The sequence below is a fragment of the Dreissena polymorpha genome, chromosome 8, assembly GCF_020536995.1.
Source record: "Dreissena polymorpha isolate Duluth1 chromosome 8, UMN_Dpol_1.0, whole genome shotgun sequence".
Lineage (NCBI taxonomy): Eukaryota > Metazoa > Mollusca > Bivalvia > Myida > Dreissenidae > Dreissena > Dreissena polymorpha.
In genome coordinates this window covers 89,005,450-89,026,707 of record NC_068362.1, presented here as the reverse complement: position 1 = coordinate 89,026,707, position 21,258 = coordinate 89,005,450, and the positions used below count along the sequence as shown (strand labels likewise).

The window sequence follows — 21,258 nt, the reverse complement described above, 5'->3', positions numbered from 1 at the left end:
TGCATTCAAAGTTATTTAGAACAATGATACTCTGATTTTCAAGTAATACTGCATTTCACATATCATACATGACGTACGTCTGTATATAAAATTAATTAGAATAATGGTATTTCTGACTTTCACATAATACTGTATTTCACATATCATCCATGTAGGCCTACATGACTTTTGTATATCAATCTGTATTTATGATTTAAAACGAAATTTCATACTTCATTTAAGAGTTTTTTTTGTTAATTATTCACGTTTGTAAGTGTTGTTTGTAAACAATTCCTCTACGCTTCTACTCTTAATTTACAACCAATGCAAAACTAAAATGCATTTTAATTGTGAAATTTATTCTCAAATACAAGCTGCATTTAATATCATAAGTATGGCAACTAGTTGGTTTTAAGTACATTTTCTCTATCTCTTTAATTCTTGAACAAAGTATATCTGTGATATGATATGTGTACATGTAGACACGATAGTTTTTTGTCAGTAAATGTTCAACAGTAAAGTTGGAGAATATTTCAATCTATTTTTTATTGATCAATATAATTGAATTTTGACAACAGTTGTTGCCTAAGCTGTAAAGGATATTTTTACTTACATATCTTTACTTTTTCTTCTTGATATTCATAATATACACTGGGACTTTGTGATAGTTATAAGTTAAATAATAGCCATATTGAGTAAGTTCAATCAGGCATCACTGTACTTAAAGCTAAGAAATATGAAATACCACGCCCATTAAATTTATATATATTGTATAAACATTTCTTGGAAATATATAAGTACATCATTTTGCTATTTCAAGAGCTTGCTTCAATGTTGTAATCTGTTCTTTTTATGCAGTCAGCATGCTGATTTTTTTACGAAAATAAATGCCAGACAGATGTATTTATGTGTTTATCTCTATATTGATACCACTGTATAGCAATTGCTGTTCCATGCTGTTCACTGCAAAGGGCTGTAAACAAGGGGTTAGGCATCAAGCAACTGTCAGAGATAATGAGGTACCTGCTGTGGCTAATGGTTATTTCATTGGTCTGCGGACATTAAATTACATGCAACAAAATGTGTGAAAAGTGGCCAGCACAGGAAAAAATATGTTTGTTGCACTTCATCCCCAACCAATCATCAACATAATAATCCTTTGTTATTATGGCCATGTTTTTCAAAAGTTCACGACTATTTTCAAACTAATCCAAGGTATCAACATAACCAATGTTTTGACCAAATTTCATGATGATTATGCAAAAAACGTGACTTCTAGAGTGTTCACAAGCTTTTTTACTATATAAATATAAGGACCCCCCCCCCTCGGCAGCCATGTTTTTTTTACCGATCTGAACCATTTTCAAACTCAACCATTGTATCCAGGAAACAAATGTTCTGACCAAATTTCATGAAGATTAAACCAAAAATGTGACTTCTAGAGTGTTCAAATGTTTTCACAATATACATATAGAGAAAACTGCCCCGCCCCCTGGCGGCAATGTTTTTTCACCAATCTGGACCATTTTCGAACTCATCCGAGATATCAATAAAACCAATGTTTTGACCAAGTTTCATGATGATTGGGCAAAAATTGTGACTTCTAGAGTGTTCACAAGGTTTCTAAATAGCCATATAAGGAATACTGCCCCGCCCCCTGGTGGCCATGTTTTTCAACGGACCGGAACAATTTTTTAACTCAACCAACATATCATAAAGACAAACATTTTGGCAAAATTTACATGAAGATGGGCATCACATGTGACTTCTACAGTGTTCACAAGGTTTTTCTATTTTTTTACCTTGTGACCTAGTTTTTGACCCAGCATGACCCAGTTTCGAACTCAGTCTAGGTATCATCGGGACAAATGTTCTGACCAAATTTCATGAAGATCAGATAAGAAATGTGGCCTCTAGAGTGTTCACAAGGTAAAATGTTGACGACGCACAACGGGCGACGGACAAAAGGCGATCCCAAAAGCTCTTCATGAGCACGTTGTGCTCAGGTGAGCTAAAAACAATTGTTCAGACCAAGTTTCATGAATATTTAACTATAAATGTGACTCCTAGAGTGTTAACAAGGTTTAACTATAGCCATATAAGCAAAACTGCCCTGCCCCCTGGCGGCCTTGTTTTTTTACCGATCTGAACCATTTTCAAACTCAAACGTCGTATCCAGGAAACAAATGTTCTGAAAAAATTTCATGAAGATTGTACCAAAAATGTGACTTCTAGTGCGTTCACAAGTTTTCACTGTATACATATAGAGAAAACTGCCCCGCCCCCTGGCGGCCATGTTTTTTCACCGATCTGGACCATATTTGTACTCGTCCGAGATATCAATAAAACCAATGTTTTGATCAAGTTTCATGATGATTGGGCAAAAATTGTGACTTCTAGAGTGTTCACAGGTTTCTCTATAGCCATATAAGGAATACTGACCCGCCCCCTGGCGGCCATGTTTTTCAATGGACCGAAACCATTTTTGAACTCAACCATTATATCATAAAGACAAACATTTTGACAAAGTTACATGAAGATTGTGCATCAAATGTGACTTCTACAGTGTTCACAAGGTTTTTCTTTTTTTTTACCTAGTGACCTAGTTGTTGACCCAGCATGACCCAGTTTCGAACTCAGTCGAGGTATCATTGGGACAAATGTTCTGACCAAGTTTCATGAAGATCGAACAATAAATGTGGCCTCAAGAGTGTTCACAAGGTAAATGGTGACGACTGACGCACAACGGACACACGAAGGACAAAAGGCGATCACAATAGCTCACCATGAGCACGTTGTGCTCAGGTGAGCTAAAAATGTTTAAACATATTTATTTGTATATTTAGACTATTTCTTACAGAAAGTCCTTCAGGCAAACAGCGCAGACCAAGATAAGACGCCGCATCATGCGGCGTTTCATCTGGGTCTACGCTGTTTGCAAAGGCCTTTTTTCTAGACACTAGGCATAAATGGGTTAAAGCTTTCAAATAAATTACATTTGATGGTGTCATACTAGCTTTAAATGAAAATAAAACCAATGGTACATAACATTGATTTAAACGTAATAGTACTGTAATAATTTCGAATCTGTTTCCAACTGAATATAAACAACTTTTTTTAATAGCTTGGCCAAAAAAGTATGTAATGCATATGAGCTTTGCTTTAGGAAAAAAATGTTTAATTCAATTCTTCTTGACTTCATTTTTGGTTAGAATAGATTCCTTTAAAATAAAATTTCCTTAAATCTGAAATTGTTGTCCCTGATAAACCTGTGCACACTGCACAGGCTTATCAGGGACGACATTTTACCCACATGCATTAAACCCTGTTTTCCCAGATCGTGACACATATCCCTTGAATGTGCTTCAAAGGCAACAGTTTGCTCTTTACAAACAATTATTGAAAATGTATCCATTCTAGCACAAAGCACTGCAGAGAAGTACTAAGGGGTGTGACATTTCCATTCAAACAATGTTCACATTTACAGAGATCAACCATGGCATCCCATGACATTTACACCAAGCCCTGCCAGCATGCAAGCGCCTACAATAATTGTTATTAATAATGTTAGCAACCAAATGTCCCAGAACAGCAATGCATCAGATGGAGGCCAATGAGTAAAGTGGCTACAGTAATGTAGAGCCACATTAGGACTAAACTGTATAATTATCCATTAATCGGTGATCAGTGGCGTGTTTTCGCAAAATGGAAATTCGACTGGAAACAGCCTGGAACTCGAATGTGTAATTTATATGAATGAGGGGCATTTTTTGTTTCACAACGAAAACAATCAGAAGGCAATGCAATTCTCTGAGAACATTGCAGCACACCATAAATTGCTTCTGTCTCTGATAAAATATGTTGCTACTGGGAGATTGGTTTATTGTGACACAACAAGTTTAGCGAACAGACAACATTTACACCCTGTCCCAACATGGAAGGCTAATACACATGACCACACAAGAAATAATGAAGTAAGCTTATGATTTTTCTCTTTGCCTAGTTCCTTAGCTTTTGGTCACACAGTATTTTTTTTTCTTTTAAATTAAGGGCCAGTATTCGGTCCCATTCTCAATGGAAAAAAGTATATATTTTTCACAAATGGGATCTAAAAATTCCCAATTAAAGATTTCCACACACAACAATATTTTTGTTGTTCTCAACATTTAGTTCATCTTCCATTCAGCTCTTTAAGTAGAACCTTAGCAAATAAAATATTGAAACACTTTTATTCCCAATTTTAAGCATTTGTTAGCAAAACAACAACAACAACACAAATTACCCAATTTTAGTCAAAATTCCGCGATTTTTCCCAATCAAAAGCGACCAAGCCCCATTCCCATAATGGTGAAAAAACACTGTCACATCAAGTCTAAGGTTAGGGCATCAGATTATTCCTGCACTTAATAGCTACTAAGTTGTCCTTCTTGCAATTAAAATATATACTGTTATAAAATTGTAAAGAAATCCAATTTAAACAAAAAACCTATCAAAACAACCAGTAATGTCAATATTTGGCTTATTAGAATTTTTATTATTATTCAGTTCAAAAAATTTCATTAATATGTTAAACTCATATCTTAAACGACCATCCAATCAAATACTCCGATACCCAGCATAAGAAAATTGAAACAAGGGACAAAATTGTCACAAAACCAGGTTTTCATTGTGAAAAAAAAATCTGATAAAGGGAGAAAACTCAAACTGAACTTTTGAAATGAACAAACAAAATTAACCCCCTTTGTAAGTTTGTTTTTTAAAAAAAATCTATTTTTAGTCGTGGCGACCTTGATATTGGAGATATTGACGTGATTCTTTCGTGCGACACACTGTCCCATGATAGTGAACAAATGTGCCAAATGATTTTAAAATCTCACAATGAATGACATAGTTATGGCCAGGACAAGCTCATTTATGGCCATTTTTGACCTTTGAACTCAAAGTGTGACCTTGACCTTGGAGATATCGATGTAATTATTTCGCGCGACACACCGTCCAATGATGGTGAACAAATGTGCCAAATGATTTTAAAATCTGACAATGAACGACATAGTTATGGCCCGGACAAGCTTGTTCCGCCCGCCCGCCAGCCAGCCCGCCCGCATTCGCCAATCTAATAACCAGTTTTTTCCATCGGAAAACCTGGTTAAAAACCTGGTTAAAAAACCTGCGATCTATTTTCCATACTCAAATACATGTACCATGACGCAATTTGAACTATTACTTCGAGGTTTCCAGTATTTTTTCCCAAACAGTGACCAAAGTTCTCAGGCAATAGAATATATATCATAGAAAAAAAAGATGTTCTGGATAATCATGAAGCAGTAAGATGTGTTTAGGACACATGCTTTGTTAGGAGCTTGCTTTCATAGGAACAAGGAAGTGCCGTTTTTTAACAAGAGGATACTGCGTTCAACCCATATTAGGCAAAAAAAAGAGGTCTGTTTCCGGTCGCCTGACCGTGTCTCCTGAATTGGGGTCGCCAAAAAAAACCAACATGAGCTGTCTCCATAGGATGACATATGCCTCCGAAAAACGCTTTGAAAGAAGTTATGAGCATTTTTCGAAACCTTAACGCAGATTTCGAAACCTAAATGCGGACCCTAAGTTCAAGGTCAAAGAGGTCAACATTTGTGTGCGTATGGGAAGGCCATGTCCATAAACACATGCATACCAAATGTTAAGGTTACAACTGAAGCGACATAGAAGTTATGAGCATTTTTCGAAACCTAAACGCAAAGTGTGATGGACAGACAGACGGGCAGACGGACGGACAGTGTGATCACTTTATGCCTTCCTTCAAGAGCATAATCAAAATGTTCGTTTTTATTCTTTGATTTTGGTTCATTTCGCATAACTTTCTGCCCCATTTCCATTCTAGTACCTGACAGTCCAAAAAAACAAAAACAAAAAAAACAAGAGCTATCTCCATCGGAAGACATATGCACCCAAAAAACGCTTTTCCGAAACTTAAACGCAGATTTCGAAACCTAAACGCGGATCCTAAGTTCAAGGTCAATGTCAAAGGGGTCAAAATTTGTGTGCGTATGGAAAGGCCTTGTCCATATACACATGCATACCAATTATGAAGGTTACAATTGAAGCGACATAGAAGTTACATGTATGCGCATGTTTCAAGGGGTAACGCAATGCTTCGATGATTTAAGGGCCACAACTCAGAAGTGCCTGGGTAAATTTGGCTGATTATCGAACATGACCTAGATTTTATTGCCTTACACATTTTTATGAAGTTTGGTGAAGATCCGATGACAATTGCTGGAGTTATTGAGCAGAAACAAGAAAAAACTCATTTTTGTTATGATTCAAGGGCCGTAACTCAGGGGTGTCTGGGTCAATTTGGCTCATTATCGAACTTGGCCTGGATCTTATGACTTAAAACATTATCATGAAGTATGACGAATATCCTATGACATTTGCTCCAGTTATTGAGCAGAAACGAGAAAAAAAAACATTTTTTTTCGACGATTCAAAGACTGTAACTCAGGAGTGTCTGGGTCAATTTGGCTGATTATTTAACTTCACCTAAATATTATTGTCTTACACATTTTCATGAAGTTTGGTGAAGATCTGATGACAATTGCTCGAGTTATTGAGCAGAAACGAGAAAAAACCCAAATTTACAATGATTCAAGGGCCGTAACTCAGGAGTGTCTGGGTCAATTTTGCCGATGATCAAACTTGACGTAGATGTTATTGCCTTACACATTTTCATGAAGTTTGGTGAAGATCGGATGACAATTGCTTGACTTATTGAGTGGAAACTAATCCGGACGGACCGACTAACTAACTAACTATCGAACTAACATTGCGATTTTAATATGCCCCCATAACCTATGTTACTAACTAACTATCTAACTAACAACTTTTTTTTCCCCCCAAGGAGACCAGAAACGGACCTTTTTTGGGGGGGCCTTACAAAGCTTAGAAACTGTTTCAGAAGGTTTAGATGTAAACTTACCTTTTCTTAGAGGAACCGCTGAAGTGTACTTTCAGACTCTATGAGTCATGCTCTACGAATATGGGACTTAATGCATGTGCCTCTGCAGACTGCAAAGGCCAATCTGGGACAACACTTTCGGCATATGCATTAAACCCCATTTTCCCACAGAGTGGCTCATATTTATTGCTTTTTAAGCAGATAAATGCACATACCTTTTCAGTGTTGTATTTACTTGGGGCCATTTTCAATAAACATTGTGCTGCAACACTTGTCTCATTCTAAATGAATTTAACAATACATTGAAATATGGGAAACATGCATGTTCTTCCCATTTACTAAGGGCTGCAACGGGTACCCGAAATATCCGATGATATCGGATCTAACTTCAAATTCGCGGGTACGGATCAAACCTTGGTAATTTCGGTTCCGAATATTTATTTTCATAGTTGTATGTAACCTAGGGCTGTTTTCACGCGTATTGTTTTTTTATACAGACTGGTTATGTTTGAAAGATAAAAGATACGTATTATAGTCCATATTTAAGGCCGTGTGACAGTCAAATAGCAGATCTAATGTGAAAATACTGATTCGAGATCCTTTGGCTTTTATTGTATAAGAGTGTCATTGGACATTCCATAATGAACCCAGAAAGCAAAACTTATTCAAAATCACGGAGGATTTACACATTACAAATGCAATTCCTAACGGCAATAAGTAAGTTTTCAATCCTTATTGTCTTTCTGAGTTGTATTAAAAACAACGGTAGTGGATCCAGTGTTGCTGGAATGTTATTCAGGTAAATTTTGCATAATTTCACGACCTGTCAAATTGTGTTCCTGCATCATGTTATGTCTTGAAAGCATCTTTCGTCATATACTAAGTTTAAATGCTATCTTGTGATGCAAGGAACCTCAGTGCCCAGTGAGAGAATCTTCTCAACTGCAGGAGACCTGGTCAGTGCTCATAGGGCTTGCCTGGACCCGGACAATGTTGATATGTTAGTTTTTGTGAAAAAAAACATCAAACTGTATGAACAGTGAAAAGTGTATGTTAACAAGCAAACTATTAAGTGAATAAGTGTTGAGGTTTCGTTTTATTTTGACATTGCAACAATGTTAAACGAGAATTTTGTTATGTTTTTTGTTAATAAAGGTTAAAATTTTTGTAGTCAAATTATACTTCTAAAACATTGATTTCTTTAATTTAGACAGAACATTCTCATGTTCTCTTATTTGAGGAATCCGGAACTGAAAAACTGTAAGAAACCATATTTGGATTCGGATTCGGATCCGAGGAAATTTTTTGGATTCGTTGCAGCCCTACCATTTACCTACCTTACTATCAGGAGTGCATGGGAAATCCTGTGACTTAGTATGAAACCTTGGCCCTTATCATGTGAATTATTAAGCACAAGTATCAAACATATGGACTTCATTATATGCCAAATACTGTGCTACTGTTTATTTAGAGCATCTTTAATACTAAATTTATTTACAAATAAAGAGTAAAATAGAAATACGCTCATAATGTAGTTAAATTTAAGGCAATTTTTATAGAGTCAATTTGCATTAAATCTTGACTTGCAAAGACAACCATAGTTTAGTCTACAGAATTATGGCCCTTACGTTCCGTAAGAAAAAAAAATACATTTAAAATTTATTTAACTCACCGTCCATCTCCATTAAAATTCCATTGTACTGCAAACTGCTTAGTTACATAAATGTATTTTTACGTGTCAATCTCCTTGAAATGGAGCATCACGGCAGAGATATTATACAAATAAAATTTTCTACAAAATCAAGACAAGAGCTTACCACAAGGTCACAATAAACCCATCCCAGATTAGTGGGAAATGATCCAGGAGGTATAGCAGGCACCACCGGCGGCATCGCGGTTACTGTGGGAACGGTCGGCACAGTCAACATCTCCTTATGCAGCGTTGGCATGGTAAACAACCCTTCCAGATTCAACATCTTATTTACTGGCACAACACTCTCAGACACTCAGATAAAGCACAATCGTCACTTAAATGCCGGCAATCAACAGTAAAGCACTGGTGTTGAAAAGTCAACTGCCAAAATTGTGGGTTTGTTTTTCTTTTGGATCACCTTAAATATTTAGCATGGGGCAATCGTTTTTATTTTTCCTTGTTATACACGCTTCTACGATTAAGTTAAATATCAAACAAAGAATTAATATTGCTATGCTCAACACACCAGTGCTGGATTGTTTTTCTTAAGTATGAGAGTTTAAACATTGGTCCATGAAAAGAACAGCAGCTAAATTCCTCGAGTACACAACAATATTTACATCCTAATCTGACTAGGAAATAAATACCAAATAATTGCTCTTAAGTGAGCACCAACATTGGTTATGTCTAGAAAATATGGAACAATAACTCCCACAACAGAAACCAATTATTTTGCCTGAATTTGGCCAAAATTACAACATCCCAACACTAGTGAGTTTAGACGGTATTCCAATACACATTTAACTAAGGTCGTCCCAATGTAAATTTCTGCCTTTATTCCATTATGGCTCTAAACGGTCTAGTAAAATAATTATCAACTCGTTTCTAATCTCTTGCAATCAATTTTAATCCTGTTTCGACAGAATTTAGAGTATCTTCTTTTGATAAGAGCCTAAGCCTGATCACTCACGGTTCTCCTTTCGCTTTCAAACTTGAAATTTATTTACAAAGGCATTATTTAAATGTGACAATGTATCTGTACACAAAACAGCAGAAATTGTGAATTCTTGTCTGATAGTTTTATCTACAAAAACTCAGAACAATGTTACACCAAATGTCACCAGATTTCAAAACTCAAGTGGTATTTTTAAACAACTAAAGAGCAAATGGGAAACACTGACATTAGCGATTTGTGGGGAAACTTTTATTTTAAACTAAATTTTTATTTGCCAAGAGCTCTCTTTGAAAGAACTACAAGCACTAGAAATATCCTATGAATAAAAAGCTGATTATTTTATGTTTGTTCATCCTTAATTCAGAGACTTAACTATATTTGTAATGCAAGTGCATGTACAAACAGGTTTTTACATTAAATATATTTCATGCATTTTATTCCCTTTTCAAAGACTAATATCTGCTGAATTAAATACATTAAGATATATCGGGTATTTAAAGAGTATACAGTACAGAGTTTGTTTTACCATATTCTAAATGGGGATCCGACATTTTTTTAACTGAAATTGGAAAGTTGTTGTTGTTGTTTTTTTGCTTACAAATACTTAACAAGAGATGTGTTTGTCAGAAACACAATGCCCCCTAATGCTCCGCTTTGAATATTTTGTTGACCTTTGACCTTGAAGGATGACCTTGACCTTTCACCACTCAAAATGTGCAGCTCCATGAGATACACATGCATGCCAAATATCAAGTTGCTATGTTCAATATTTAAAAAGTTATCGCAAAACTTTAACCAAATTTAAAGTTTGGGGACAGAATGACAGACAGGCCAAAAACAATATACCCCCGATCATTCGATCCGTGGGCATAAAATTAGGAATATAAGTATTTACAATGTTATATTTCCTACTTGGTTAAACTTATATGACTGGTTAGGCAGATAGTGTAAACATTTAGATTTGTGTTATGGTTTATATATTATTTTGAAAACTTTCCATTGGGAATGTTCAAGGCAGTCACTTTGGAATAATAAACACTATAATTTGAGAATAGGAATGGAGACATTCTGTTTAAATACTTTTGGGAATATCTGGAATTGGGCTGAAATTCAGCGCAAATTTGAATTTCAGCTATTAAACATAGCCCCCAAATAGAAAGTAAAGGGTGGTATACTGGGTTTACTCTGGGTCTCTGTCCAATTATCTGCAGCAGACACTGACATGTTCAACAAAGTTTTCCCACTCTAATAATTATGTTAACCCTGTACCACTTAGATACCTATTTTGACGCATTTGAAGTCCCTTAGAAAGATAAATTTAATTTAAGACTTTTCTTACTAGATTCAAGTTTTAAATGCCTCATCTACAAGACTAAGACACTGATGAGCAGCAAACAGCATAAAACCAGAACAGCCTGCGAGTAACTCGCAGTCTGTTTAGGTTTTATGCCGTTTGCACATAACCATTCTCACTTTGCTTCTGAGTGGGAAAGGGTTAATATTCACCTTGATGATTTGTAGATGTGCATTATGTTTAACTGTTATTATCTTGTGATAAAAAATGCTGAAGTTATGCCCCCTTCTTAAACTTTCAACTTGCTACATGTGGGATCACGGGTCAGTGATTTTTTTTACCAATCGGAAATGTACCGGTTCCAGCCCAAATGTGAAAATTAGCGCGAAATCCCCTGAAATTGGGAAAATTTGCATCATTAATTCATCAAATTGGGAAATTGGTGTTTTTGATTATTCATGTTTGCTAATAAATACTATAATTGATCATTAAGTGTTGTCAAGTTGTCATTATTATTATTTATTTTTTTTTTTTTTTCTTTTTTTTTTGGGGGGGGGGGGGGTGGGGGGAGGGGGGTGGGGGTTCAAGCCATAGAGCTGCATAAGGAAATTCACTATTATTGCTGTATTTTATTTACAAATACATTTTTTTTTTGGGGGGGGGGGGGGAACTTCCAAATTTTTTTAACAGCATTTGGGAATTTTGTATGTTTTTCTTTATTGGGAAGTTGCCATTTTCTGGTACTTTATAAAGGGAAAAATTGTTGCGTGTATTTGGCCACTACTGTGATTAACTCTTTCAGTGCTGGAACCGAATTTTGAAGGCCTTTGCAAACAGTTTGGATCCAGATGAGACAACAGAACGTGGCGTCTCATCAGGATCAAAACTTTTTGCTATTCTGATAGTATTCTTTGAAAAAAATCTTAGAAACTGCTAATTTTAGAAATTCAGCAGAAGACATTTTAGCAGACAACAAATTTCCCAGCATGCAAGGGGTAAATGCTAGTTTTGATCTTACCCATTAATTTAATTATTCATGTAATGCTTGATTGCATTGAATACCTTAGGCTTATTGAAACACTCTTGATTTCATTTCCTCAGTAGAACCAGTACCAACTGTCTTTCGAAGATCTAAAGATATATTTCTACAGTAAGAATTAAACCCCGGATAAACTCCCTGTGGCTAGACACACACCATATCCACTACATGCTTCGGAGACCTCAATACTCCAGCATGTTCATTTTTGGTGCAAAAAGAAAGAATAAAACCTCAGTGAAAAATTGAGCTAGACTGATAAATGGAAGAAAATGAGAAAAGATTTTGGTAATCTATCTCACGACCAATTGAAAACTTAATACATCCTTGGCTATTACCAGGTGACCAGGAAAAAGATTGCCATTGATCACATCAAATTGTTCACAAAACTGCCTCATGCACTGGGATGACAGAAATTAAAATGCCCCGCACCAAATTAAACTTACATCTAAATCCAATAAAAATGTTTGTCCCCTCATCTCTCTAGCTCTTAACATGTCGATTTCAAAAGCTTTGAAGATTTACAAGCCAAATGTTTTCTTGTAAGAGGAAAGGCAAACATTATTTTTAATCACGCCCTAGCCAGACACACGAAATTCTTACTGAATAAATTGTCCTGCAATAAGACAAACTGAAATCTGTTCAAGCTAAAATATACACTCACTCCAATCTTATATTCCCGAAAGGAAAGAACATTCTTGTTCCCTAGTGGCATCTTATGTGTCACACATAATTATATGTGATATATGCTATGCATTGTCAGGGCGACAGATAAGGTTCGTTTTATGGTTTTTACGATTTGTATTTGACAGAAAACGAATTGAAATTAAAAATCAATTGTACAGAAAACGATTATGAAAATAGAAAATGAATTGATATTGATACTTCGTCGTTTAATTTGTTCCGTTTTCCACCGTACCGCGTTTAATTTTAATTAGTGTATTATAACCTTTAGTGCGGCCGTAATATTTTCAGTTAGTTCATATAAGCACCGTTTTGGGCCGGTGTCAATGTAAAAAGTTTCTTCCCCCGAAATAAGTTCGGGAAAAGGTTCTCTGTTAAACGCTGTCGGGTTAGGAAACTTTCATAAACGGCGTGCGCGCCCACTATTTTACAACTCGTTACGAGACCCAAACCGTCGGGAAAAGACATTGTGAAGAGTATACTATCGCATTTCATAGCGCAGGTGACATATTCTGAAATATTCGGCTCAAAACACCGCTGCGATTCCGTGTCTCAAAAACTAACAACATCGTGATTTCCACTGGCTTGTCATCGATTGGTTAAAACAAAATGACTCCATCATCCATTTGTCAATATACAATTAGTACTAATATTTACAAACATCCATTGTCTGTGTGAATATATAATGACTTTATTTGAATAAGATATGCTGAGAATTATCAATATCCAAACATGAAGCGCTAATCTGATCCAGAAATATATATACGTTTTGATCAATTTGTAAAAAAAACTAATTGACAAATAGTTTTGAGGGGAAAAAACTAATTGTTACAAAAAGCTAGCAGTGAAAACTAATTGACCCAAAATATTATCTGTTGCCCTGCATTATAATATCAAGATTTTTTCTGTTATCGAGCCATTTTGTGAGGATCAGAAACATCCCTAAAGAAGGGAATGGTCCCTTGGGCAGAAAAAAGCAGTGTAATTTAATACAAATCAGATACAAATAAAGTAAGACTTACAGGCAAAATGGGATTAATTTTATCACACCATAATAATGCTTTAGTCCAAGACACAAACATCACATTATGCAAACTGTAAGATCTATTTCCACCATGAAGTAGTATTACATTTTGTCATGACATTTTGAACAGACAGACAGACAGACAGACAGACAGACAGAGACGGACAGATGGATGGACAGACAGACAGAAACAGACAGATGGGCAGACAGACAGAGACGGACAGACAGACAGACAGACAGACAAACAGACAGATGGGCAGACAGACAGACCGATGAACAGACACAGGCAGACAGATAGACTGATAGACATACAGACAGATAGATGGACAGACAGACTGACAGACAGTTGTTTCCTTGAGTTTTCATAATTATTATTGTTCACTTTCTTCTGTCAATTATAATTTAAAGGTCACACATGGATGTTAAATTCTTTTCAAAAGACCCATCACTAAGTACCACATAAAAGACAAGTCACACGAACAAGGAAACCCTTGGCAACAATAAACATTTTCACAGGATTTAGGGATTTTCTTTTTGTGTGCCAACAGACTTGAAAAGATTTGTAACATAATCACATCTTCAATGAAAGCAGAACAATTAAACAAACACACAACGCTTGACAAACATGGCCACAAGAACAAAACACTAGGTACTCAGATGTTACTCTACATGGGATTGCTTATGTGTATTTATTCAGGATTAAAAATGTCAAAATGTCCATCAGAAAGTTTTATCTTCTTATCTCAATATACAGTTGTTATTGGAGTAATTTGTGATTGAATGTGTTCATACTTGCAATAACAGGGCCCTCATTTTGCACTTTTTACTGCCTAATATCGGCAGCTTCCCTCATGAAAAAAGTATACTTTTCCCCCTATTTCAGCTAAAAATTCCCCCCTCCAAAAAAATATTTATTTTTTTGTTTTGTTTTTAAACTTTTATACCTATGTTGCCAGCTGGTATCGTGCTACTAACCTTTGATTAAATGCATATTTATGTAAATCACATTAAACAAGGGCTGTTTGTAAAACATGCATGCCCCCCATATGGGCTGTCTGTTGTAGTGGCAGCCATTGTGTGTATACGTTTTTTGTCACTGTGACCTTGACCTTTGACCTAGTGACCTGAAAATCAATAGGGGTCATCTGCGAGTCACGATCAATGTACCTATGAAATGTCATGATCCTAGGCCAAAGCGTTCTTGAGTTATCATCCGAAAATCATTTTACTATTTCGAGTCACCGTGACCTTGACCTTTGACCTTGTGACCTCAAAATCAATAGGGGTCATCTGCGAGTCATGATAAATCTACCTGTGAAGTTTCATGATCCTAGGCATATGCGTTCTTGAGTTATCATCCGAAAACCATTTTACTATTTCGAGTCACCGTGACCTTGACCTTTGACCTAGTGACCTCAAGATCAATAGGGGTCATCTGCGAGTCATGATCAATCTACCCATGAAGTTTCATGATCCTAGGCGTATGCATTCTTGATTATCATTCGGAAACCATTTTACTATTTTGGGTCACTGTGACCTTGACCTTTGACCTAGTGACCTCAAAATCAATAGGGGTCATCTGCGAGTCATGATCAATCTACCCATGAAGTTTCATGATCCTAGGCGTATGCGTTCTTGAGTTATCATTCAAAAACCATTTTACTATTTCAGGGTCACCGTGACCTTGACCTTTGACCTAGTGACCTCAAAATCAATAGGGGTCATCTGCGAGTCATGATCAATGTACCTATGAAGTTTCATGATCCTAGGCCCAAGCGTTCTTGAGTTATCGTCTGACAACCACCTGGTGGACGGACCGACCGACCCACCGACATGAGCAAAGCAATATACCCCTTCTTCTTTGAAGGGGGGCATATATATAGCAATTTTAGGTATTGAATGGTTGGTGAAAAGATCTTCTTAAATTCCCCTTTTCGCCCAAAACGACGCGAAATTCCCCTCTCTAAGGGCCCTGGCCCCAATCCCCCAAAGTATAGCAAGGGCCCTTAATAAAGAACACATCTTTCTATTTGAATTTTCTCTATTTTTTCCCCAGTAATTCATCCAAAAAGTAAGTAACAGTATTTAAAAAATTAATACACACTGTGCAAGAGCAAATTATTCTGAGGTTTTATGAGCGTGGTAATGCAAAAATGGGTCTTATGCATTGTGCAGCCAGGGTAGCTCCATAACTGCTTGTGCATTCACACAGTCTTGTCAGTAGCTACCCTGTCCTCACACAGTCTTGTCAGTAGCTACCCTGTCCTCACACAGCCTTGTCAGTAGCTACCCTGTCCTCACACAGTCTTGTCAGTAGCTACCCTGTCCTCACACAGTCTTGTCAGTAGCTACCCTGTCCTCACACAGTCTTGTCAGTAGCTACCCTGTCCTCACACAGTCTTGTCAGTAGCTACCCTGTCCTCACACAGTCTTGTCAGTAGCTACCCTGTCCTCACACAGTCTTGTCAGTAGCTACCCTGTCCTCGCACAGTCTTGTCAGTAGCTACCCTTTCCTCACACAGTCTTGTCAGTAGCTATTCTGTCTGCTACAGGCATGCACGGTTTCAGCTGAGAGGGTATGGCGTACCATTTGGGTCGAAAGTCAACAAGACCTACTAGGTAAAAAGAGAAAAGTACTTCGACATAAAAATATGAAATACACTTTGAAGTATATATTTGTACGTCAAAGTTCAATTTGTACTTCGATGTACAAATGTGTACTTTGACGTACAAATTTTCTGAACAGCCAATCAAAACACTCGTCTCTTGAGCTGCTTTTCCTTCAGATTTATTCATAATAAATGTTTAAAATCTCCTTTTTAATTGAGGACTAAATGAATACAAATATCAAAATTGAAAAAAAAAACAAAAAACTAAAGAAGTTTCAATTATTTAATGCATTGAAATAGATTATATTGTACGTCGAAGTACATTTCTCTTTTTACCTAGAAGGTCTTGTTGACTTTCGACCCAAATGGTACGTCATAGAGAGGGTAGCTGCAGACCGGACAGCGTCAATGCCCAGACTAGCCTGGAGCTATGCACAGTTTGGTAAAGAGCTACCCTGTCCACTAAACAGTCTCACAAGATTTCTTCGTCTCATCTGCGGAGCTCCAGACTAAAATGTGCGAATGCGCAGGCTGGTGATGAGCTACACTTGCTGCACATGGCATAAGAACTATTTTCACATGATGCCCCTCATATACATGTACAATGTGCAAAAGCCAATTATTCAGATATTCTATATGGGCTGTGCTTTGAGAAAAGGGAGTTAATTGCATGTGCATAAAGTGTCATCCAGATTAGCCTGTGCAGTAAGACAACACTTTACGCACATGCAACAAACCCCTTTATTACAGAGCAGTGGCCCATATGTTTTACTAAAAGCGAGCATGCATTACACAACAAAACATGCCATAAATCAGCATTCAGGCATAATTGTTTAATGAAGAAAAAATATATGTTTATTGTTGCATATTAGCCAATCAACACCGATATGAAGTTCTGATGAGTATGAAAGTCCCCAACCTTAGCAGGTAAAGCGTGAGTGCCTTAATACCAAAGTATCAAAATAGCAGAGTTTCTGTTAGCAAGCAAACAATAATCAGCTTTTTTTCCCAATTTTGCAACGTACCGGCAACAACTCAATTGGGAAGAACCTTGAAAATGGGAAAATTCGCTTCATGAATTCTTCAATTTGGGAAATCAGTAAATTTAATTATTTTGCTAACAAATACTTAAAAATTGATTATTAAGTTTTTTTAATTTGTCAATATTGTATTTACTTCGGTTCAAGCCATAGAGCTGCTTAGGGAAATAAACTTAATGTTGCATTTTATTTAGCAAAAAAATATTGGGGGAGGGGAACCTTTCTTTGGGATTTTTTGGTTACTTTATAAAAAAGGAAAAAAATAGTTCATTATAGATTGATTGTTGTGCATAAAACATTATCTGACAAACTTTTTTGATACTGATCTGAAATTTCATACTGATAATTGGGAGTTGATTATCAGGTATCATGTAAGAATCACTAGATGCATGTCAAGCCAATCAAGAATTGAATTTATATTTTTACAACAGCTCCAGCGGTCAGAGACAGATGCCCCCTAAAAGAGGGCCACAGGACACAGGATTTTTTGCAACATAACTGACCATAAGAGTTAATCTTTTTATATAAGTGCTACAGTGACCTTGACCTATGAACAAGTGACCCAAATTTCAATAGGGGTCATCTAGTGTCCAAGGCCAATTAATATGTGAAGTATCAAGACAATTGGTCAATTCGTTGTTAGAAATTGGAAACGATTTTCACACATATTGGGACAGTGACTTTGACCTTGACCTAGTGACCCCAATTTCAATAGAGCTCATCTACTGGCCAAGGCCAATGCACATAGGAAGTATCAATCCAATTAGTGAATCAGTGGTTGAGTTATTGATCAGAAAGGATTTCAAACTTAGTGTGACAGTGACCTTGACCTTTGACCTAGTGACCACATTTTTTTGGCAACTTATTTTTAAATTACAATCTGAGTAATGAAAGTCACAGTCCGGGCAAGCTTAAACAGACGCACATACATCAACAGTGATTTACACACACACACAATTAACCCTTACAATGCTGGAACCGAATTTTGAAGGTCTTTGCAAACAGTTTGGATCCAGACGAGACGCCACAGAACATCTGGATCCAAAATGTTTGCTATTCCGATAGTATTCTTTGAAAAAAAAGCAAAGAAAATGCTAATTTTAGAAATTCAGCAGACGACATTTTAGCAGATGACAAATTACCCAGCATGCAAAGGGTTAAACAGAACCCATGTTTAGAAAGCAAATCAAGCTTTCTCCAAAATGTTTGTCCCACACGTCTGAAAAGTGTTGGCATAAAATTGGAATTCATGGCTTTTTCTTAATTAATTTATTTCCCCCATTATTTCTAAAAAGGGTGCAGTCTTAAATTATCATGTAATTATTTGTTAAGAGATTTAATTCACAGTTGATGATATGATCCAAATATAATTTATTAAGCCATGATCATGAGAACTGACTTTTCTACAATCAGTAAATTTCTATTTAGAAGCAGCATGTTTCAGAAAGAGCAAATTACATTTTACTGCCGATATATTAGTATCCACTGTTATGGGTCCTCCTTACATTTCACAAAGAGACCATGCAATGTATTGTGAGAAGGGAGACAACACCTTGTAACAAGGGAGGCAACTGTAACTCATTCAATATTGGTATATCATACAGTGGATATGGCACATGTTAGTGGTTTGTATATGCAACACAGAGAACAACATGTTTGCTTCAGAAATTTTACAATATATCTCACTGAAGTTAACATGAGGAACCTCATAAAAAATTCAGGTAGTACATACACTGCAACGCCGATATATCGCGATTGGTGGGGTCCAAAGATCGCGAGCGCGATATATCCGGCGCGTGATATAGAGTTTGTAACTCGAGAAATGTCTAACTTAATCGTATCCGCGATTAATTTGTCAAATTTCCCCAATGTTTTCATTTTATATGCGGCGCTGCTATATATTTGTATCGTAATAATTGCAAACCAATTCTTAGATTACATTTTCATAACTACATACGTATCTGTATTAGATTTGTCGTAAACCAAAATGTTAATTATATATTTTTTTACTTTCAGGTACGATCGCTCGCGAATCAGCTTAAAGAAGAATTATTATTGTCAAATACGCATTTACCGTTACAAATAGTCTTATAGAATACATAGGCTGCATGCCACTTTTGTTTACATTTGTTTTTATTTTATATTTACAGGCATACCGAGATATCAAGCAAGAAGAATATGCAGTCCGAACAAAAATACAGCGGACAATACGATTTATTTAATTGTTTTATAAAGCATATGTACATGTTTATTTATATGGTGTTCATATGAACATTTACAAATACAAATACATTTACAAGAACAAACATTTATATATAGATAAAAACAATTATATATACACATATTTACGAGAGCATACATATTCAAAACAAAATGTACATTATTGTCTTTCAAAATTAAAAAAGTCAGTTAATTCCTTTTGTTTCAAGGATGATCGTGCTTCTGATCTCGCACGGTAAAGTGCATTTCTAAAATGCATGACTTCAGCTGGGGTGCTTTTCGCAGATTTCTCTACCCAGCGTAACCCCACCTGAATGCAACGCACTACTTCTGCCATAGCAGGAATGGGCTCCTCGTCTTCTTCTTCTTCTTGCTCCTCTTCTTCTTTCGTCGATTCGGGTTCCGTCACTGTTTGTATTATCTGTTCGTCGGTAAGCACTGCTGATGTTTGTTCTTTGTCGTCCACTGTCAGCCACGTCTTGATGTCTTCTTCCGTCAATGGTCCCAGGGCTTGCCTGGTGTTGAGCATGTCGTGGTTGTTGAAACCTTCGTAGTCCTCAACTCGTTGTTCGGCTTCCCTTATATCAGATTCATCGAACCCATCGAAGTCACTGTCGCTGTCGGCTTGTTCACCTGACAGCGTCACCCAGGCCTTTCCGCCAGCACGCTGCTATACAGGAGGCGGACACTTCGCTCCATGCCGTAGCGAACAGGTACATAGCGTCCTTGATTGTGACCTGCTTAAGATAGTCCGTCAGGTTTTTGTCACTGTCTATTATGGCCGTGATTAGTTGTCGCCTGTAGTTTCGTTTCGTTGTGGATATAATTCCCATGTCACATGGCTGTATTTTAGATGTGGTATTCTTTGGCAGGAAGGACACGACTATCTGCCCATCCCGCGACTTGAGATCCTTAGGATGGGCGGCACAGTTGTCCACAAGAAGGAGCGCCTTCAGTGGGAGTTTATTCTGACGAAGATACTTCCTCACTTCAGGCACAAACTTCTTGTGGAACCAGTCTTCAAATATTGCCCCCGTCATCCACGCGTTACTCGAGAAGTCATAGTGGACTGGTAGCGTTTTTAGATTGACATGGTGGAAGCAACGCGGTTTTTCGTACTTCCCGATGATCAGGGGCTGGAGCTTGTGGGTACCCGACGCGTTGCAGCATAGCAGAGCGGTTAGTCTGTTTTTGCTTTGCTTGAAGCCGAGTGTTTTTTTATTGTCACTCGACTGTGCGAGGCTTTTGTCGGGTAGCATTTTGTAGTAGAGTCCCGTTTCGTCGCAGTTATATACCTGCGACGCAACGTAACCTTGATCTTCAATGATTTTTCGGAGCTCTTCCGGGTACGCTTCAGCCGCTTCTGTGTCCGCAGAACGCTCCTCACCCCGGATGGTTACTTGCTTTATACCATGGCGGTGTTTGAAGTTGCGCAACCATCCGGTGCTGCCCTCGAACGAGTTGTTTTCAGGGTGTAACATTTTGTTGAATTTTAGGGCCTGGTGCTGTATATTGGGGCCAGATATGGGCATACCTTCGGTACGCGCCTGTGTGAACCAGGTTATTACTGCCTTATCGAGTTCAGTATCATTAGCACCCTTAAACCGTTTGCGTTTCTGGTCTGGGGTGTCCATTTCCGATATTGCTGTTCGTAGCTTTTCTTCATCTTTTAGCCACCCTCTTAACGTACCTTCGGGGACACCAAATTCCTTTATTATCGATGTACAGGATTGACCAGCCTTTATCTTGTCTATAATCTCGATCTT

At 37.1% G+C, this 21,258-nt stretch overlaps 1 protein-coding gene across 4 annotated transcripts in view; it reads right to left on the bottom strand.

Moving 5' to 3' along the window:
• The window catches only part of LOC127843083 (nucleolysin TIAR-like), a 143,016-nt gene that overhangs the window by 107,588 nt on the left and 14,170 nt on the right, over window positions 1–21,258 (bottom strand). For 2 of the 4 annotated variants that reach the window (XM_052372898.1, XM_052372901.1), the window contains exon 1: window positions 8,755–9,689. The exons of the other annotated variants lie outside the window; for them this stretch is intronic. In XM_052372898.1, the coding sequence (XP_052228858.1) occupies window positions 8,755–8,913 (159 nt within the window). In that variant the 5' untranslated portion in view covers window positions 8,914–9,689. Of the gene's footprint in view, window positions 1–8,754; window positions 9,690–21,258 lie in introns of those variants that run through there. 4 annotated transcript variants of the gene reach the window in all.